The 20,879-nt window shown below is 38.5% G+C and overlaps 1 protein-coding gene across 1 annotated transcript in view; it reads right to left on the minus strand.

Moving 5' to 3' along the window:
- PLCXD3 (phosphatidylinositol specific phospholipase C X domain containing 3) overlaps positions 1-20,879 on the minus strand; it is a 200,333-nt gene that overhangs the window by 59,094 nt on the left and 120,360 nt on the right. Inside the window, exon 2 of the mRNA XM_002815523.5 lies at positions 18,598-19,306. Coding sequence (XP_002815569.1) covers positions 18,598-19,306 — 709 coding nt within the window. The remainder of the gene's footprint in view (positions 1-18,597; positions 19,307-20,879) is intronic.

Here is a 20,879-nt window from a genome sequence, read left to right on the forward strand (position 1 = left end):
CTGTCTCTCCCACTGCAGGGTAACAATGTTGAGGATAAGGGGCTATGTCCTAATCATTTTAAAGTACAGTCACTAGCACACACTCAGTAAATGTTCTGTAAATATCTATTGCTTGATCCAAGTAATACAGATAATAATATATTTTTAAAAAAAGACTTTCTCCAAGAATTCAGGATATTTTCTCCATCTTATTCTATGACAGATGACTGTAAAGTAGTGGAATTTTTTTTAACTGACATCTAAATACTTATAAGCTGAAGATGAGCTGTCATTCAGACTTATTACCCATGGAGATGACTGTTCACTTATCCCATCAATAACAGAATGACTCCAAATCTTTTTAAGACTCCTTTATTGAAATTGACTCTAGTATTTGTTCATGAGGAAAGAAAAATCCATCTCATTATTGTTTCACTTAGATTTTGACTCCAAAGAGACTTCATTAGCTTTGCTCACTTACCTTATCTGCTAAACTTGAATGAGCCTAGCTTGTTTCAAAAAGCAGTTTACCCTGAAAGGAGAAGGACTTATTCCTGACTAAAATTATTCTTAAAATTGCTTCAGTATCACTTGGATAAATGAGTAAATTCCCAAGGTGACTAATATGCAGGTGTCAGTAGACACTAAAAACGTGTATGCTTTGTCATATTTGTTTAAACAAAAAACATGCCATATTTCTAAGTATTTTATGCTTCTCTAATCCCTGGACAGTTGGTATCATCTGTTTAATGTGTAAAGAAATAGAGCATCTGCAGAAGTAAATGACTGTCACAAGATTTTTTGTGCAGTGGCAGCTCTAGGCCACCAGTTTTCAACCAGGGTCAACTCTGTATCCTACTCCAGGGGTGGGCATGGGGGGAGGCATTTGGCAATAACTGGAGACATTTTTTTCAGTCGTAACTCGGGAAGGTGCTACTGGAATCCAGTGGGTAGAGGCCATGGATGCTGCCAAACATCCTACTATGCACAAGACAGCTTCCCACAACGAATTACCTTGCTTAAAATGTCAATATTGCTGAGGCTGAGAAACCCTGTTCGAGGATAAGAATTCTCACCCTCAGTCTCTTCAGGATCCTTCACTACAATCAGTGTTAAGACCCCTGTGTCCTCATGTTTCCATAAGCGAAAGTGAGTGCATGTATTTTTCTTTGGTAACCAAAGAGTAAAATTTTTTTCCATGCTATTTTGCCAGCAGAAAATCCTATTTGCCTTAAGTTCCTTCACCAAAGGATACGAAATTGTCACAAAGGTTGCCTGGAGATGGGTTTGGCATCTTAAAAGCCTAATTGGCAGGAAAATTAAAGCAACTTAAAATGTGTATGCTCTTTAGGGAGATGTGCTATTCCCACTCTATTTTATTAGATCTCAGAGACAGCTGGGGCAAGAACATCTGGGACTTCCTGCACTATCATTTTGCCAAGTTGCTATAAATTTGTCCTTTCTCACTACAAAATTGAGAAGGAAAAGAGAAAAAGCAGTGCAAAGGCCAACCACACTTGTTAGAAGGTTGCTCCTCAGTTGTCTTTCAGAAGTCCCAGCAGTGGCTCCCTTTTTGTCGGGTTACTTCAATAAGGGAGGGAATCTACTTCATTTGATATGTACTTTTGATAATCGAGGAATGTATCTTGACATGTAAACTGTGCAGGACAGAATGTCAAATCTCAAAGCCTATTTTTCCACCTTGAATTTTAAAAACAAAATACGTAACGTGCATTTAGCAAATTTTCTCAGAGAACTTGCTGAATTTTATTGTCAAAATACAGACCTTTCACATAATGCTTTCACTTTTCTCTCTTATGTACATCTGCTCCTAACACCAATAGGCACACAAAGTGTTGTGAATCTGTGGCTGGATCTTTCAAGCCTCCAGGGAACTCTCACTTGTTAGCCTAGTCTAATATCTTATTGTGTGGAAATGTTTTCAAAACCAAGCACAATTTTTCACCATAGAAATTTTTTTTTTAACCATTTTTGGTGGTCAGTGGTTTAGACAATCACAAGAGTATATCACATTTGAGTAGAGAAAATAGATGTGCACCTGATATATGGGTATAAATTGCAATGTCGCAATGAAAGGTAAAGTTCAGAAAAGGTCAGCATATTTCTGTCCTAAGATGCTGAAGAAGTCACTTTTGTCATCTTTCTTTCCTTGGAATCCCTATGGCATATGTCAACTACAGATAATTTTAGTACACAGTTGCAAACAATGTCTCATGCCATTCTCTAGTTTTGCCTTTTATAAAAATCTCACACTCCAAGGAGATTGTCCTGTAACTGAAGGACAAAGCAAAATTTTATGACACTGTATCATGCCTCTCCAGTCCCCACTCTAAGCCCACAGCACATTCTTACTATGTTCTTGTTGCCTGAGTGACTAGCCAACTCAATAAATGGATGGATTCTTGTTTCTGTCCCTGGGTAACCTGAAGAGTGCTGGGACACTGGGAAACACTATTTTGGTCTACTTCAAAGAAATTAGGATTCTGTAAAGTCATACCATAAATACCATACTAGTATCAAGTGGATTATATTACTTTCTTCCCTACCTCAATTTTTTTTAGTATTGTATCTGCTTCAGTTTAATGTTTCACTCACTTTTCCTAAGTTACATCTACTCACTTGAAATATCTCAAGCAGAACCCTTTTTGTAAAATAGAGTTTTGAAGCTATTCTTTGTCCTTGTTCTCAATAGGTCACCATTTTCTTTTTATTTATTTATTTATTTTATTATACTTTAAGTTCTAGGGCACTTGTGCACAACGTGCAGGTTTGTTACATATGTATACATGTGCCATGTTGGTGTGCTGCACACTTTAACTCGTCATTTATATTAGGCATATCTTCTAATGCTATCCCTCCCCCCTCCCCCCACCCTACGATAGGCCCCGGTGTGTGATGTTCCCCACCTTGTGTCCAAGTATTCTCATTGTTCAATTCCCACCTATGAGTGAGAACATGCGCCCCACCTCAATTTTTAAGAAGAATCATAGCTATACAAAAGCCCCCCAAATATCACAGAGATAAGCCACACAATGTTGGAAACAAAACACAACTTTTGAAACTACAATGCTAAAGAAATCCTTCAAGAAAAGCACTAAAGGAAAATATGAGGTTCAGAGCAAGCTAAAATAATGTAAATGCATGTCTCCTAGGACAATCATGAACTTAGGTGAAAAAGTACCACATGAGGTATCTGAGCACTTTCAGGAGACCGTCATTTATATCTTCAATTGGGAGATAAGATCACACTGCATGTGAAACTCTTCTTTCCTTAATAAGCAGGAAGAAAGCAATGTATGCTTACAGGTGTAAAGAGAAGACTAAACTGTTAATACTTATTTTCAAACTATTCTCTTACCCCTTTCAACACACAACATGCATCCACACACACATGCACAAACACATACATGCCCAAGCACATGTCAACATTTTCTTTTTCTTTTGATTCCAAACTTTTAAGTTCAGGGCTCCATGTGGAGGATGTGCAGATTTGTTACATAGGTAAATGTGTGCATGGTGGTTTGATGCATAGATCAATCCATCACTAGGTATTAAGCCCAGCATGCATTAGCTATTTATCCTGATGCACTCTCCCCTGCCCCAGTGTGTGTCGTTCCTCTCCTTGTGTTCATGTGTTCTCATTGTTCTTCTCCCAGTTATAAGTGAGAACATGCAGTGTTTGCTTTTCTGTCCATGCATTAGTTTGCTGAGGATAATGCCTTCCAGCTTCATCCATGTCCCTGCAAAGGACATGATCTCCTCCTTTTTATGACCACATAGTATTCTATGATGTATATATACCACATTTTTAAAACTCAGTCTATCATTGATGGGCATTTGGGTTGATTCCATGTCTTTGCTATTGTGAGTAGTGCTGCAATGAACATACATATGCATGGATCTTTATAATAGAATGATTTATATTCTTTTGGGTATATACCCAGTAATGGGATTGCTGGGTCAAATGGTATTTCTGGTTTTAGGTCTCTGAAGAATTGACACATTGTCTTCTACAATGGTTGAACTAATTTACATTCCCACCAACAGTGTAAAGGTGTTCCTACTTCTCCACAGCCTCGCCCGCATCTATTGTTTCTTGACTTTGTAATAATCGCCATTCTGACTGGCATGAGATGGCATCTCATTGTGGTTTTGACTTGCATTTCTCTAATGATCAGTGATGTTGAGCTTTTTTTTCAAATGTTTGTTGGCCATAATAATGTCTTCTTTTGAGAAGTGTCTGTTCATGTCCTTTGCCAGCTTTTTAATGGGGTTGTTTTTTCTTGTAAATTTGTTTAAGTTCCTTGTAGATACTGGATATTAGACCTTTGTCAGATGGATAGATTGCAAAAATTTTCTCCCATTCTAGAGGTTGCCCGTTTACTCTGCTGATGGTTTCTTTTGCTGTGCAGAAGCTCTTTAGTTTAATTAGATCCTATTTGTCAATTTTGGCTTCTGTTGCAACTGATTTTGGCATCTTCATCATGAAATCTTTGCCTGTTCCTATATCCTGAATGGTATTGCTTAGGTTTTCTTCTAGGTTTTTATACTTTTGGGTTTTACATTTAAGTCTTTAATTCATCTTTAGTTGATTTTTGTATATGGCGTAAAGAAGGGGTGTAGTTTCAATTTTCTGTATAGAGCTAGCCAGTTCTCCCAGCACCATTTATTAAATAGGGAATCCTTTTCTTATTGTCCATTTTTGTCAGGTTTGTCAAAAATCAGATGGTTGTAGGTGTGCAGTCTTATTTCTGGGTTCTCTATTCTGTTCCATTTTTCTATGTGTCTGTTTTTGGGAATGGGAATAACATTGCATCTATAACCTGCTTTGGGCAGTATGGCCATTTTCACAATACTGATTCTTTATGTCCATGAGCATGGAATGTTTTTCCATTTGTGTCATCTTTGATTTCTTTGAGCAGTGGTTTTTAGTTCTCCTTGAAGAGGTCCTTCACTTATCTTGTTAGCTGTATTCCTGGGTATTTTATTCTTTTTATGGAAATTGTGAATGGTGGTTCATTCATAATTTGGCTCTATATTTGGTTCATTCATAATTTGGCTCTATATTTGGTTCATTCATAATTTGGCATAGAGCCAAATTCATTATGAGCTACTTGCCTGTTGGTTTATAGGAATGCTAGCAATTTTTGCACATTAATTTTGTATCCTGAGACGCTGGTGAAGTTGCTTGTCAGCTTAAGAAGCTCTCGGGCTGAGACAATGGGGCTTTCTAGATATAGGATTATGCCACCCACAAACAAAGATAGTTTGACTTTCTCTTTTTCTATTTGTGTACGCTTTATTTCTTTCCCTTACCTGGTTGCTCTGGCCAGAACTTCCAAATACTAGGTTGAATAGGAGGGGTGAGAGAGGGCATCCTTGTCTTGTCCTGGATTTCAAGGCAAATGCTTCCAGCTTTTGCCCATTCAGTATGATGTTGGCTGTGGATTTGTCATATATGGCTCTTATTATTTTGAGGTAGATTCCTTCAATACCTAATTTATTAAGAGCTTTTATCATGAAGGGATGTTGAATTTTATCAAAAGCCTTTTCTGCAGCTATTGAGATAATCACGTGGTTTTTGTCTTTAGTTCTTTTTCACATAAACATTTTCAATCTACAGCTGACCACCCTTTGCTAACTGGAGTAGAAAATGGTGGACCATTGAAACAGCCTTTCTATAAACAGCCCTCATCAGGAGACATGGAAATGTCATTGCTCATGGTTTACGGTATTGAAAAGCCTCTCCATCTTTATTACTTGTAAGAGTTCTCAGCCATATTGTGTTTGGGGTCTTCTTGGTCTGTGGACACATGAGTGATGTGTTGAAGTATATGTATACAGTGGCAATAAGTTGTGTGTGCTGCAAGGGTGTGGAATTCTCCTTATGTCATATAAGACCATGTAGAAATGTCTGTGGCACTTGCTCTGCTTGTGAACGGCAGTAGAGTCAAATTTATTAAATAACCACGTAACCCCTAACCAGCCAATATGAAAGTGAGACAAGAGAAAACTAAGTTTTCAGGATACTTAACAATAGATCCATCATGACTCTTCTCAATCAACATATGCTGTCTGTTAACAGATTGAATTTAGTGAAACTAAACTACACACTTGATCAAATTTTCCTACAATCTATTCATTATAAGCTAGCTTTGTTTTGAAAAACAGGCAGCCTGAATTAAACTCTTGAAAACGAACCACAAAAACTGAAAGATGCCCATTAATTAATAGCTTTTGTTTTTCATTGTCTTTTTTTGGTTGGTTGGTTTTTCTTAGACAGGGTCTTGCTCTGTCACCCAGGCTGGAGTACAAAGGCTCCATCAGGGTCCACTGCAACCCCTGCCTCCTGTGTTCAAGTGACTCTCCTGCCTCAGCCTCCTGAGTAGGTGGGATTACAGGTGGCCACCACCATGTCCAGCTAATTTTTGTAGTTTTGTAGAGAGGAGGTTTCACCAAATTGGCCATGCTGGTCTCAAACTCCTGACCTCAAGTGATTCACCCACCTCGGCCTCCCAAAGTGCTGGGATTACAAGTGTGAGCCACCGTGACCAGCCAACTAATAGCTTTTGATAGAGGAGTTATCTTATTTATTTTTTGACTGGTTAATTTTTGAACCTGAGCTAAATTGTATAGGCAACAACTTTTCTGTTCGGTATTCAGACAAGTAGCAGACAACACAGTGAATTTGGTCTGTTTTATATTGGCCACAGCTCACATCCATTTCCAAAGGGCAGTCTGTGCTTTTAGTGTTCACTAATGAAATCACACATTACAGTCTCACCGCCACATACCACTTCCTCCAGATAGGATGTCACAGCCCCAGAAACAACTTGTAAGCTTTTTCACTCTTAACAGCTGAGGCCACAGGGAAATAAGTGATGAGGGGGTGGAAGCAAAGAATATTTTAAAGGAAAAGTTCAAGATACAATTGTGATTTCTGCAAAAAAATGAATTATGACAATCAAGTCTCTAGCCATTCTTGTTTAATTATTGTTAATACTTTAAAATAAGTTAATTAGCAATAGGCTACAATCCCAGACATACAGAGCAAGAGCCAGAAGATCTGTGCTGTAATCAACAAAGCCAAATATTAGTGCCTGCAATTGATGCATGCAGTATTTTCTTGTAAAATCCTCCAAGGTCAGGTATTCTGAGAAAATTTCAGTTTTAACTTTTTTATTGCTGTTGTTACACTGAAAATATTGTAGAAAACATCATTTTATCAACCAAATGTGGTAAGTTAAAGGCTGACATCTCATTGCCTAGAGTGATGTTAGTTAGTTATTTAATATTTCTATTAAATTTGGTTAGGTAGGACACGCTTACAGCAACTCCTTGCCCTTTTATCTTTTTTGACAGAGAGGATTTGGCTTATATCACCTCACTCGACTAGCCATTTATACTTGTCAGAGTCACCCTTGTTTATCAGTAGGTCAGCCTCCGAAAATTGTGTCTATCAAGTACACTCAACACAAACATCTGGATCGCAAGCCCTCAGGGGCACCCATGCAAACAAGCCTAAGAAAAAATATGCCTCCCTCTGTGAAAGGGAACAACAAACCAATTTAGTTGAAAATATGACAGTCTGCATCCCATCTCCTGCTTCCTTGTGCCCTGAATGAATTGTGAAACCTTGGGAAGACAACTGGAATGTTCTCAAATCTTAAAAAGTCAGCAATTCCCTTTACAAAGAGCTGTGTTCTTCTGTTTTTTTCCTGCCCTGGACCCCTTCTCTCCATCATCTGGGAAATTTCAACAATTTTCCAAAGGTAGAGGGAGAAATTTAAGATCACAGAGAAAGAAAGTCAAGTTGACTGAAAATTTAGCCTAATTTGAAGAGTTTGCATTTTCAGTAGCCAATCCCTCAGCTAGGATATTATCAACTCTTTGATTTGCCTCATTATCAAAATGGTCTGGGCTTTTGCATAGAAACAGCCTCGACTGTTTTAATGAGAAAAAGAACAAAGAAAAAGCACATGGACAGACTAATTTATACTAGAGGCTTTTAAGCCAAATGAGAATAAGTGATATTCCTCTTTTCACATTTTATTGGGAAAGGGGGAAAGAAAAAGCAGCCCCTGACAACTGAGAGCTCGCCAGACACTCACAACCAGGCCATGTTATTCTCCTGTTGGACATAAGCAATCTCCCACATTACCGACTTCAGATAAGGTCACCACCTCTCTTGACTAAAATGAGTGACTGTGAGTCCTTTACCAATTACAGTTTGATCTTGCTCTAGCCCTATGGATTAGGCTTGTTGAAATATCCAAATATAGACTTATCCTTGCTTTCTGACAGCATCTGATCTACAGAGAACCCCTGCTTCCTTAGACCCTCCCTCAAGTCACCCAACCTAAGCCCAATCTTGTAAGTCCCTTCTAGCATCCTCTTACTGGGATGTCTCATGTATGAACCCCACGGTATGTTCTCCCTTGCTGCAACAAATAATAAATGCTGCATGTTCAACTATATGTTTGTGCCTGGGGATCTTTGGCTAAAGGACAACCACAAAATATTTATGTCTCTTCTCTTGGAGCTTTTAAGCTGAATGGACTTGTGCCCCACTCAGGAGCCCTGCCTGCATAGGGCAGAAGGGAAGAGCTGGTCTGCAGGCCCCCTTCTCCTGACCTTGGAATGTGAACTGAGATTTCCACATCTGGTCCATTTTACTTCTTCAATCAGACACCTTTTACTCATTCATCTACTGATATCTCATGATATGGTTCATTTGAAATTCCAAATGAATCTCCCTTTTCCCTCAGTTGCTGACTAAACTACACAAATTATTGTGTCACTACTTGACTGAGTAAATATCCCTGCTGCCTGGATACTCCATCTTTATTCTTTCTACCCCCATCAACCTACCTCCTTTCAACTTTTTTTTTGTGAGTGCTAACTATACATACTAGCTATATTTTAAGCTAGTTTCTTTTAGAAATTAAATTCAATCTGCCCAGCAATTCCATAGAAGAAAACTGAGATCCAGAGAGGTTTACTAAAGTAGGAGAGTCTCCATCATATGCCACAGTTTTTCAGAAAAGTATATGTATTTATTCTCTCTCTCTCACACACAAACACACACACACACACACACACACCCCCCAGGCACTGAATAGATATCTGACTTCTCAACAACTTGGAACTTTCTTTAGTCTTTAACCTCTCTAAAACTGTGAAAATTGCCTGCCTGTATTTAAATGTATTTTAGTCTTCTTTAATCTTACAACACCAGCAGAATGAAGGAGAAAGAGAGTTTTTATGTGCACTCTTATTTCAAAAATTTTGGGGTCAAAATTTTTGAAATAAAATTCTCCATTTGTTAAAATGGAGAATTACAGACAACCCTTCCTCTTGCCATACCCCAGAGGACACAGGCTGAACTCACTCCTCTGTCACACTGTCTCACAACTGTAAGCTGGTACAGAATCTTCTTCCTTCTGAGAAATAAAAATTAAATTTTGAGCCCTGCCACCAACTGAGTGCAACCCCTTCTTGACCAAAAGGACCCCAGAGAAACCTTAAAAACTGAGTTCTTGGCCGTATGTGGTGGCTCATGCCTGTAATCACAGCATTTTGGGAGGCTGAGGCGGGAGGATCACTTGAGGTCAGGAAATCGAGACCAGCCTGGCTAACGTGGTGAAACTCCTTCTCTACAAAAAATACAAAAATCAGCTGGGCATGGTGGCATGCACCTGTAATCCCAGCTACCTGGGAGGCTGAGGTGGGAGAATCAATTGAACCTGGGAGGTGGAGGTTGCAGTGAGCTGAGATCTTGCCACTGTACTCCAGCCTGGGTGACAGAGCAAGGCTCTGTCTCAAAACAAAACAAAACAAAAAAACAAAAGCAAATGAGTTTTTGGCCATGATGGGATGGGAGATTGGACATGCCTCGTTATACCCCCTTCTTCACTAACTGCCACTAAAAGACTTTCTTTCCCAAGAGTTAAACAGAAATCAGTCCATCAAACTTCCCCACTTTTTTGTGGTTTCAACACAACTGACCAGCATTTCTTCCTGATCAGAGACAACAAATCGTAGACTGGTTCTGGTCGGTTTACAGAGGCTGCAGATAACATGTCTCTGTGTCTTCTGTTTCACTTTTTGACATATAGGACCTAATTTTAATGCATTTAAATGTTAAGTCTCCACCTAGAAGTGAACAAGGGACTTATGAAATGTGCATGTTTACTTATTTACAAATGCAAACATCCCACTTTGTGAATATTCATAGATTCTCCTGTAACCTGTTGAATATGTATACTTAGCTGACCCATTCAGCCTAAATTTTTGTCTCTCCCTTCCTTTCCTTGAAGTGCCTTTCTCAGTTTCTACTGGAGCCTACATTTCCCAGCCCATGGAACGGCCAGTCCGTAGGCCACAGTCCTTTATAAGAAATAAAGCTCTCTCCTCTCCAAATTTATGAACCTCATAATTCTTCAGTTGAAACTCCTCCTCCTCCTTTTCCTCTTCTTCTTCTTCTGCTTTCTCATCTTGTTTGAAATTAGCATTGGGGAGGAAGTTGGGATGCAGTGCCGTAATGTTAATTGGCTTTGGTGGGAGACATTGAGTCTAGAAGTTATTAAGGCTTCTTACATGAGAATGTGCTTTTTAGCCCAGGGTAACAAATAATTTCTCACCAAAGGTGAGAAATTGTTTATGCTTATTAGTGCAATAATCTTAGGATCAAACTAAGTCACACAAGACAGAAGATGCCAAAAGCTGAGTGCTACTTTTTGGAAATCATTGATAGGTAGTTCTACCTGAGTGATACTGCAAGCAAATATGAACTTGAATCTGGCAGGCCCTGTGGGTAGAGGAGTTGTAGCTTAGACTTAAGAAAGAACTAACTGAGCCTAGGGAGGAGGGCACCAATAAATATTGCGGTTTATGTTCTTTAGGTTAACTAAAACCAGGTTATTTTGTCAGTAGGGATGATTAAGGTGCAGTTTGTTTGTGGGTATGAGCAGTGCTCCTTGAAGTGGGGCTCACTTGAGACTGTTAAGAATGAAACACTTTGAGCCACAGACTATTAAATCAGAATCTCTGAAAGTGGCATCCAGGAATTTACATTTTAACAAAATTTCCATAAGAGCATTCCAGTTTGCCAAGTCCTAGGCTGGGAAAGGGTTGCTTTCTGGAGCTTCCTTTTGATTTACAAGCCAGAATCCCCTTTCTAATGTTTCAAAAAGATTCCGAATTGGTCCCAGCACTGGCTTATAACATCATCCGAATAAATATTTCGCCGTTCTGACCTTCAGTTTCTTAAATTGCAAATTAGGAATAACACTTGTACAAATGAAGCCATGTACAATACATACAAATAGACATACACAGACACACGTACATATATGTATCTGTATGCATACATATCTATAGAGACAGGGAGAGACAGAGAGAGAGACAGATTGAAGAAATGAATCTTATGGTGAAAGCTTTTTGTAAACAATGATTATTGGAACACTGGCTTTCCATAGTCTCCTTGGTGTTCTTTCTTCTCAGGGATACGTAGCTTGAGGAGATCGCTTTCCCTCTCTGTTGAATAGAATATCCCAAATAACCATTGTCAGCTGCTCTGCTCTGCTGCTGTGCTGACCTGTCTTGGGACATGGCCTAGGGTGGAAGGGCGGGGCTGGAAAGCTGCTCTTTATGGAGATGGGTACTGTCTTGTGTCTGACTTTAAACCATTTGAACAGGGGACTTTGAACCATTCTGAGTCTAACCTCTAAGTGAGGCTTTTCCTGGCTCTCCAAACTGCTAAAATGACTGGCACTGCAGCTGAAAAACTTCCAAGAGACTAGACCCATCCCTTCCGGGTACAGGCAAGGAAAAGGCAAATTGGGCAGTAGGAGGGTTGTGAGCTGGAGTGTGTCTCCATTGGAGAGAAAAAAAAAAGAGTCCGTTGGGTTCAAGAGAGAGAAAAAGAGAGGAAGAAAGAGAGAGAGAAAGAGAGAGAGAGAGAGCCCAGAGAAAGTAGGCCCAGCATAAAATCTGTGGCCCAGACCTTTGGCTTTACCCCCATCCCCTCCAGGCAAGGCCCCAGGGCACCATGCAGTGTTGAGTGCAGTGCAGACTGAAAGCCCTTCCATGTTGGTATGTGCAGCCTGGTATGCTCTGCCCCCTCCACCCCTAGGTTTTCTGTTTATCCTCTGGCCTTATCCCTCTCTGGGGTGTCTCTTCTTTTGACTGGGAGCCAGGAGTCCTGAATTTTAATCCTTTCTCTGCTGCCAGTTAGCTCTATGTCCTTGGGCAATCAATTAGCATTCCTCTTGGCCTCAACTTCCTTATTTAATAAAAAATGGTGAAATGAGCAATAGGCACAAGGCAAGAAGGATTAAGCCCAGTCATCTCTAACTCCCTTCATGTTCTATGTCAATGCTTCCTTAGGGGGTTCCTTGCTAACATCCTATCAGGGTTTGCTTTCTTGAGGCAAAGCCACACACTTCAGACCTTCTCTTCTCTTAGCTTTGCCCACTCTGTCACCAGCAAAATTTACTTTCCCAAACCTCTAGACCTGACTCTGCCTTCCAAGATGACAGATAATATATTAAATGCAGCCCGTGCTAAGCAATATTAATTTTACCTAATCTGCAAGAATAAGCATGGGACTTAGAGTCAAACAAACCCATGTAATAATCCTAGCTTATTAATTAAGGAATGACTTTAATATGGGATTTTAAAGTAAGGTATTAGACATCTCTCAGCCTCAATTTCCACCTCTAATGGATTTAATAATACCTAATTTGTAAGGCTGCAAGGCCTTAAATGGACACAAATCATGTAGAGCTCTTAGCACAGTGCCTGGCACATAATGTGGGCTCAACAACCACAGTTGTCTTCCTTTACCCAGCTGGGTAATATTGGTGTATACTCACAACCACATACTGAAAATTCTACCTTACACTCAAGGTGATCACTGTGATGATGAGACTAAGTGGCCAGGGCTGCCCATCATCCAACTCCAAGGGATGTCATCCATATAAAATGATACTGTAAATGGTATTCCAAAGGGGCAGCACTGTCAGTAGGGCTGAAGTCAAATCATGTCAGCATTTTTTATCTCTCTTTCTTTCTAAACACTTGCTGGCATGCTACTCTGTTTCTCCCTTTAAACTGGTGGCTTATTCTTCAGTCTCTTCCTTCCTTACTCAACCTACATAATTAGGTGGGTTTCATCCCCTGAAGTCCAGTTCTGATTTGCCTTCCTCAATATTTTCTAATATATGTCTAATGCAGCTAATCATAATTTCCCCCTTCACTTTTTCCTCGACTCATCCCCCATGTTCCTTTGCATATCACTCTGTTTCTCTAACCAACCCTGATTTCTCTTGTCCTCAAGATTTCCTACCTCCATGCTTTGCTCTTGCTATTTTTTCATCCTGAGAAGCTACCCCTACCCAACTCTGCCTATCCCAGTGCTTTTTGTCAAAGCCAGCCAAAATCTTTCCAGATATCTCTCTCCTCTAAGTCACCATAGGCCTTGATCTTTAATTCTCCTGTTTCTCTCCAATTTGTATTTAGGTATTGCATGTTCTTGTCTTTTCAAACCTACTTGATGCTTGATGGGAACAATGGCAAATACCAATTTTAATATGCCTCACAGCACTTAATGCAGAGCCGTACTCATAGGAGCTGTTCAACAGATAAGTACTAAATTGAACTCAGTCTACCTGAATGTACTGCCAAATTTGATCTAGATATTGTCATTTAATAAGAAGAAAACAAAGTTGCAGTCACTTCTTTGGATTCTCACAAATAGCAGGGAGATAGCATGATGTAATGGTTATAAGACTCCATATCTGAGATCAGTCACTTGAACTACAGTGTCTAGAACAGATTAGGCATTTAAATGTTTGCTTTTGTGAATAAATGGATAGATAGAGTTTGGATTTAAATTCTGAATCCACCTTTTCTTAACTGTGCTATCCAGCTAAGTTGCTTAACACTTCTAAGGCTCAGTCATTTTATCGTTAAGATAGGATGCAATAGTACCTACACTTGGAGGTTTTATAAAATTGAACCTAATCATGAATATAACACAGTAAAGGATCTAACAGATAGTGAACCCCTAATAATAACAGTTATTATTATTACTGTTATATTAATCATTACCTAAATTGTTGGCCTGTACAAATATTGTCTAATTTAACTCAGCATCACTTTACTTGGAGAGATGCATCGCTGCTTAAAAATTCTGATAGGTAGTATGACTGCATTTTTTAAATTAAGAAAAACCTGTAAGTTAATAAACTTCTACAAATTAGGAAAGTACTTTACTCAAGTTGCACACCTTCTTTTTAAGAATGTGTGAATTGCATGGGTGTGAGGTGCAAAAACTGGTGTTTGAAAAAGAAATTAAAAATAGGTCTTTAAGAAATAAAAGTCTGTGTCTTTTGGCATTGCTACAATGTAGAAAATGAATCTGCAGTATTTAGAACCATTGGCCAGATTGAAAGCTATGGTACCTAAATCCAGGCTAGATTTAGTTTCCCTGAAAGCCACCCACAACTTCAAACGCTGTTTTCTAAACGCATGTGCTCAGAGTTTTGTTAATCCAAATATTAGGCATGATTTTAAAAATTGTAGAGAAACCAGCTAGTCAAATGGAGGATCTTGGAACTGTAGGATTTACAACTCAAATGGATCTTGGAGGTGATCTAGCTCAAACTCCAAATTGTGCAGATGAAAATATGTAAGGCCCAGAGCAGTCTTATAATTGCCTGGTAACTTTCCTTTTGTGGCACAGAAGAACTCACTACACCTTTTGGTGCCATCACAGGACTTTATGAATGAATGGCTTTTGCACAAAAGCGAGGAGGACAATGTCAGAATCAGTTCACTTCATAAGCTTCATCACTTGGTAAGAAGAGAAAGCCAACAAGTTCTGGGGAGTCAAGTGCTCCTTCACTGAATAAGTGATAAGTATTAATAAATTGCTTTTGCAAGGCATGACCCCAGAGCTGACAATAAGCTTTTCCTATAGGCTCCATGCAGAAGGCTGGAATATGTCCAATAACCAAACCAAACCAAAACAAAAAACTGAGCTTCACATTAATATAACATTCAGAATACAGCTTTGCAAATGGTTAAAAAGGAAGTCTTTCTAGTACTTCTGAGGCTAAACTCCACTGGAGAATGCCAGCACATCTATAATGACAAGGTTCAGATATACTGGCAAATTATTTGTAAGTAATTTTCATAATCCTATAGAGGAAAGAATTAGTTCTTTATATGGAGTCTTCATTCTTACTTTTAAAATTTCTTTTTCTTCTCCTTTTTCTTGTCAATGATACAACTCTGCTATTCCAGATATATAAGCTAGAGGCAAGTAGGAAGTTCTGAATTAAAGGGCTGAGAGCAGTTTTTAAAAATTAATTCCATGTGCTGTTAATAAGTGTTATCTGAACAAAATTTAAGTGCTTGGAAAACATTGTATTAGTTAAATTTAAATAGGATTCATCACTAAAATATTCCTTAGTGCCTTTTATATGCTAATGTACACTGTGAATCCTTTGGGATTGTTGTGTAGAATATAATGTTCAGCACTTTTCTAACTGATTTGATTTTTTTACCCACAAATCCTACTTTAGTAGTAGGGTACTAGTGCGTGAGTAACCAAAAAGCAGTTTAACTATGACTTGAAAACTTCTAAATTACATCAAATGCCATAAGAGGAAAAAAATGAAAACCATTTATCCTTGAGTAAATTCTTCTTGGCTTCTTCAAAGGATGATCTCTACATCGGTAAAATGAGGGTAAAGTTCTTGGCTAAAATGCAAAGCAAGCATTTAATAAGAGTAAGTGTTTTCCTAAGCATAGAACTATGCTGGAAGCTGGAAGAAGTCATAGGAAGACTTGCATCATGCCCAAAATGTAAAAGTTAAAAATGAAGCTTCTTTCATTCAAGGTGTGGAGAGAATGGAGGGAGTTGGAGTCAGTTCCCTGCCAGGCTCCTGCTGCCTTTTCTCCACCTTTAGTGACCCATCAGAGATTCTTCAAAATCTGGGGACTCTGTGGCATACAGTTAAAAGTAACACATTTTTATATGTACATAACTCCCTCACTTTCTAAGTTTGTGAGAAAGGGGGTAAATTGTTAATTACCAGAAAAAATAATGTTTGTAGAAAATGGTGCTATAAAGCAAAAAGCCCTCTTGTTTTGATGAATACTTTGTTGGAACTAGCTGAATTTAGGCTTAGGAAGCTGGAGAGAGGTGACTAGTTAGGCATAATCATCTAGAAATGTTAATCTAGTTACACAATCATCTAGAACATTGGGTCTCAAAGGCAATCAAAGGGTAATGAAAGAAAAGAAGTGAAAAATGGTAAAGGAGAAGATTCAGTCATAGGATATGAGGCTGAGGTGTACAGTGTTATAGATGTTGTCAGGGGCTGTTATCCTAGGGCAGAAGATTTGTAATTAAAGACAAGTCTAAAATTTGATTTTAAATTATATACATTATTGTGATTATAAGCCATTCCTGGCCTCTTCACATCTCCAGTAAAATCCAAAAAACATTGTGGAAATGAACGTGAAGCAAGTTTCATGTCTCAGAATGGGACATGGACAGACTGCGTGGGATAATTAAGCCATAAAATCATATAACCCAGTAGTAGAAAGGGCCCTATCATACAAATATAAGAAATGTAGACATTAGCAGAAATCATAGAGAAAGCCATGCACTTTCATAGAGTATACAATGAATGGTTGGTAATGTTATTTAAATTTTAAGGAACAGAGCAGTCCCAGCTAATGGACCATTCTGAGTAACAGAAGAAAGTTATGATTTTATGTGGAGGAACATTTCCACTCCAATGACTTGGAGTTTTCACCATCGAGAAATGCCAACAACCCCCAAATGAGTTGGCCTATATTTCTAGTGATCAATTAGCCACATCTACTTGAATGCCTTACTCACGCTTTAAATTCAGCATGACCCTGATGGTACCTTCCCCACTTCCTCCCAAGTCCCTGTGTCTTTGTTTCCTGACTCTGTGAATGTTTCCTTTACCTGTCCTGCTTATGCTGAACTCTTTTCTCCCATTCATACCACATAGCCAACTAGTCACTGAATCATTTTAATTTTCATTGCTTGCATATTATCGCCTTCTGTGTTTTCTCGCTTCCCCAGTGTAGCTTGCATTACCTTGCTGAAACAGTTCTAAGCACCTATTAACTGCTCGCTCTCTCCATTCCATCAATCCTCCAGGCTGCGTCAATTATTACATAAAACACAGATCATGTCAAGTCATGCTACTTTTAAACTTTATTGTCTAGTTCCCCATTGCTCACAGGATGAGGTTCTCTGTACCTTGGTTAAAAGATTTCTGGAAAATGTATTCTGGCACCACTCCAAGCTTTATCTCCTTTCATTCCCCATCCTATATGCTATGCCACAAGGTCACACATACTATTTTCACTGCCTAATCTTTTCTCTTCATCTTTTATCTTTTTCCACAAAGACCTTGAGTCCAAGCAAAACATTCATGCTCTGTCTCTTTAGCATAATTCAAAATGTCAATGAAAGATAAAAATAAGAGATCTGATAAGGATTTGTGTTCTTTCTTCAGATGATGTTTGCATTGTTTAATATTTTAACTCAGAAGAATAAATAATATGTACAATTCAGCATGTTGTGTCACACTTGCAGGAAAAACTGTGATTGCTCAAATTATACCTCACAGGTAATTAACATCCTACATGTTTGGCTGGGCTTGACCAATGAAGTGACCACTTTCTCAGGGTAACCATTCCTTATAAGGCTGCATATGTAGTATAAAAGGCGCAGGATATAGTTTGAGAATAGAGTTTGAGTATCTGTGTTATCATTCACTGTTGAAGGGGTCTTAGGAAAAATATATCACTTTTTTGAACCTCATTTTTTAAATTTGTAAGACAATATCTACTTCTCAGTGTTGTTATGCATTTCAAATGGAATTAGGGATATTAAAAGACTCTGCAAATGGTAGAGAAAGGATATTGCAATCTATAAAGCACTACACAAATGTGAAAAATGGTGCTATGAAAAGACAACTAGACATGGAGTCAAAATATATGGTGTTATGGGTTGATCTGTGGTCCACAAAAATACATGTTAAAGTCCTAACCCCTGCTACCTGTGAGCGTGACCTTATTTGGAAATTGGTTCCTTGCAGAAGTAATTAAGATGAGGTTATTAGAGCAGGCCCTAATTCAATATGACTGGTATCCTTATAAGCAAAGGAAAACACAGAGACACAATAGAAAATGGCATGAGAAAAAGGAGACAGAGACTGGAGTGATGCATCTATAAGCCAAGTAACACTCAGGCTTGCCAGCCACCACCAGAACCTAGGAGAGAGGCAAGAAACAGATTCTCTTTTAGAGTCCTCAGAAGGGACCAACCCTGCTGACACTGATTTCAGACTTCTAGGTTTCAGAACTGTGAGATAATATATTTTTATTGTTTTAAGATACCCAATTAGTGGTACTTTGTTATTGCAGCCCCAGGGACCTAATATACATAGGTATAATTTTAGCTTCATCACTTATGAGCTCTATGGATTCAAGTTAAATTATTTGAGGTTTCTCCCCTGACATTTTAAAGACACTTACCTTTCTGTGATTGTTTCTCTGAGGCCACTTGCCACCCCTTTGACCACAGTGCTAGCTTTGGGGGTCAGCACCACCTGAGATATAAAAAACGATCCCTTCTTTCTTCTCTCAGTGATGGATGCTTGAAGAAACTGGATCAGTTTCTCGGGGTCTGTGGTGTTGGCCCAGGGTGCTGGCATCATCTGCCCAGGCCAGAGAAAGGGCACTTCCAGAGCCACTGGACTATGGTAGAAGACCAGCACTTGATAGTCCTTCTCCCACAGGTACTTTAAACTAACTTCCTGGGCAAAAATCGCTGGGCACATTTTATTTCCATAGATGTCTTTCAGCATTTGGACCAGTTTTTCATGGTGATATTTCTGCATCCCATAAAAGTGGTTGAAGTCCAAGAACACTACCTCCTTATGGTGATCTGTGAGGAATGCATTGATCTCCTCAAGGCCTTCATTGACTTTGGCACTGAACAAACCATGAGCAAAATAGAGTTCATTGTCGGGGTCTCTGGGCTTGGTGGAAATTCGAAGATCAAAATAACGAATTCCAGCTCCTAGCTGGCCAGTAAAATTCATTGTCTGAGTGGCTAACCATTTCCGCATGAGCTTTTTGGCCACAGTTCCAAACACAGAGACAAAATTCTGGACAGTTTCTGGCTGCTCAGGACCTACTGGAGAGGCTTCATCAATGTAGAAGCTGAAGGAATCATGAGACCCTAGGAGAATAACAAGGCATAGTGTGGTTAATTTCCAGGTCTTTGCCCTTCCCAACTTCTTTCCCTCTTGCAATATCCATACCTCTCCTCAAATGAGCCACAGGAAATACTAAGAAATGTAATACTAGTTATTTTTTATGCCTTAGGAGGGTCCTTTATATAAATTGACACAAGACACAGAACACTTCAATAGATCAAATTGGTTATTAAACAGTAAGAAGATTTCGTTATTATTAAATTTAAAGTTTAAATAATCATCTATTCTGTGAACCAAGAATATAATACACTCACTAGAATTGGCTTTCCTTATGGGTGACATAAGTGATCGTTCATAAAGCGATATGTATGAAGACTCACCAATACCCAAATACTTTGCAGTCTTACCCTTTTCCTTGATTTTGGGTTGATTTTAAGCCTAGAAGGATTGTCTCAATGAATAAAGATGCCCTTTTCACAGGCAATCAGCATATGAATTGTTACCTCATTCACTTCGGAAGGCACAAGAGGTCAAAGTGATAGTGGAAAGGAGAAATAAGACAAGAAGGCAGTACCATGCTGACATATTTAACTTCATTCCTGACCTTGTGTTTGGGCAATTGTAAACTTAGATGAGGTCAAGTATTTTTCACATATTGAATAAATGATGAACTGTTCTTGCAAGTCAACAGCATTTAAAAATTAACAGCATTTAAAAATTGACAGCATTTAAAAATTAACTAATAAACTCTTTTCTTCACAAATTTTCTCTCAACAGCGTCAACTCTTTTGGGAATTGGCTTCTAAATTTAGAAGAATTTCTTCCTAGGAATAAAAAGGACTATTTATTTGATTATTTTTGGCAGTTGCAAATTTCAAGACTCCAGAAATGTAGCAATGAACATGTGTGTGATTTGTCACAAATAGAGAGTGCCATTTGAAACTCTTTATTAGGACCCAATAAAGAAAAGTTATTTCAAGGTTGCATTTTATTTCTTAAAGCCTTCTTTAATTCTTACACATAACCCACTGAAGAGCTAAAATTAAATTAACATATTCTAAAAATTTCATACATTAGAGGGTAGATATGCTTTAAATTCTGACACCCTTTCCTGTTTCATGACCTTGTCCTAGTACCATCATTCCCTATCTGATACTCAGGCTTCCTCTGAGTACACTTTGTTGCCCCATTCCTGATTTCCCTTCCTTGAGGCATATCTTTTCCTAGTTCTTTCACTCCCCAACCCAAAACTCACATACATATAAATACACACAAACACGCCAAAGAAGCTTAAGTTTATCCATACAACACTTCAAAGACTTGATCTTATAAGCTATTTGAAGCATTTTTTTTTCAGTGATGTGACATATACCTACGTCTATATTCCATATCTATGTATATTTCTATATTTATGTATATATATCTATGTATCTCCCTATCCAGCTTTAACGGCCCATAAGAATCACAAGTGCCTAAATTTCAGACACTGTGGGAGGTTGTTAAAGAAAATAATTTGCAAAATATTTTGATGCTCTGAAAATCATAACCTTTAAAATTTAGATAAGTTCTCAGAATGATTTCCTTTTTCAAAAACAA

This window comes from Pongo abelii, chromosome 4 (assembly GCF_028885655.2).
Source record: "Pongo abelii isolate AG06213 chromosome 4, NHGRI_mPonAbe1-v2.0_pri, whole genome shotgun sequence".
NCBI lineage: Eukaryota > Metazoa > Chordata > Mammalia > Primates > Hominidae > Pongo > Pongo abelii.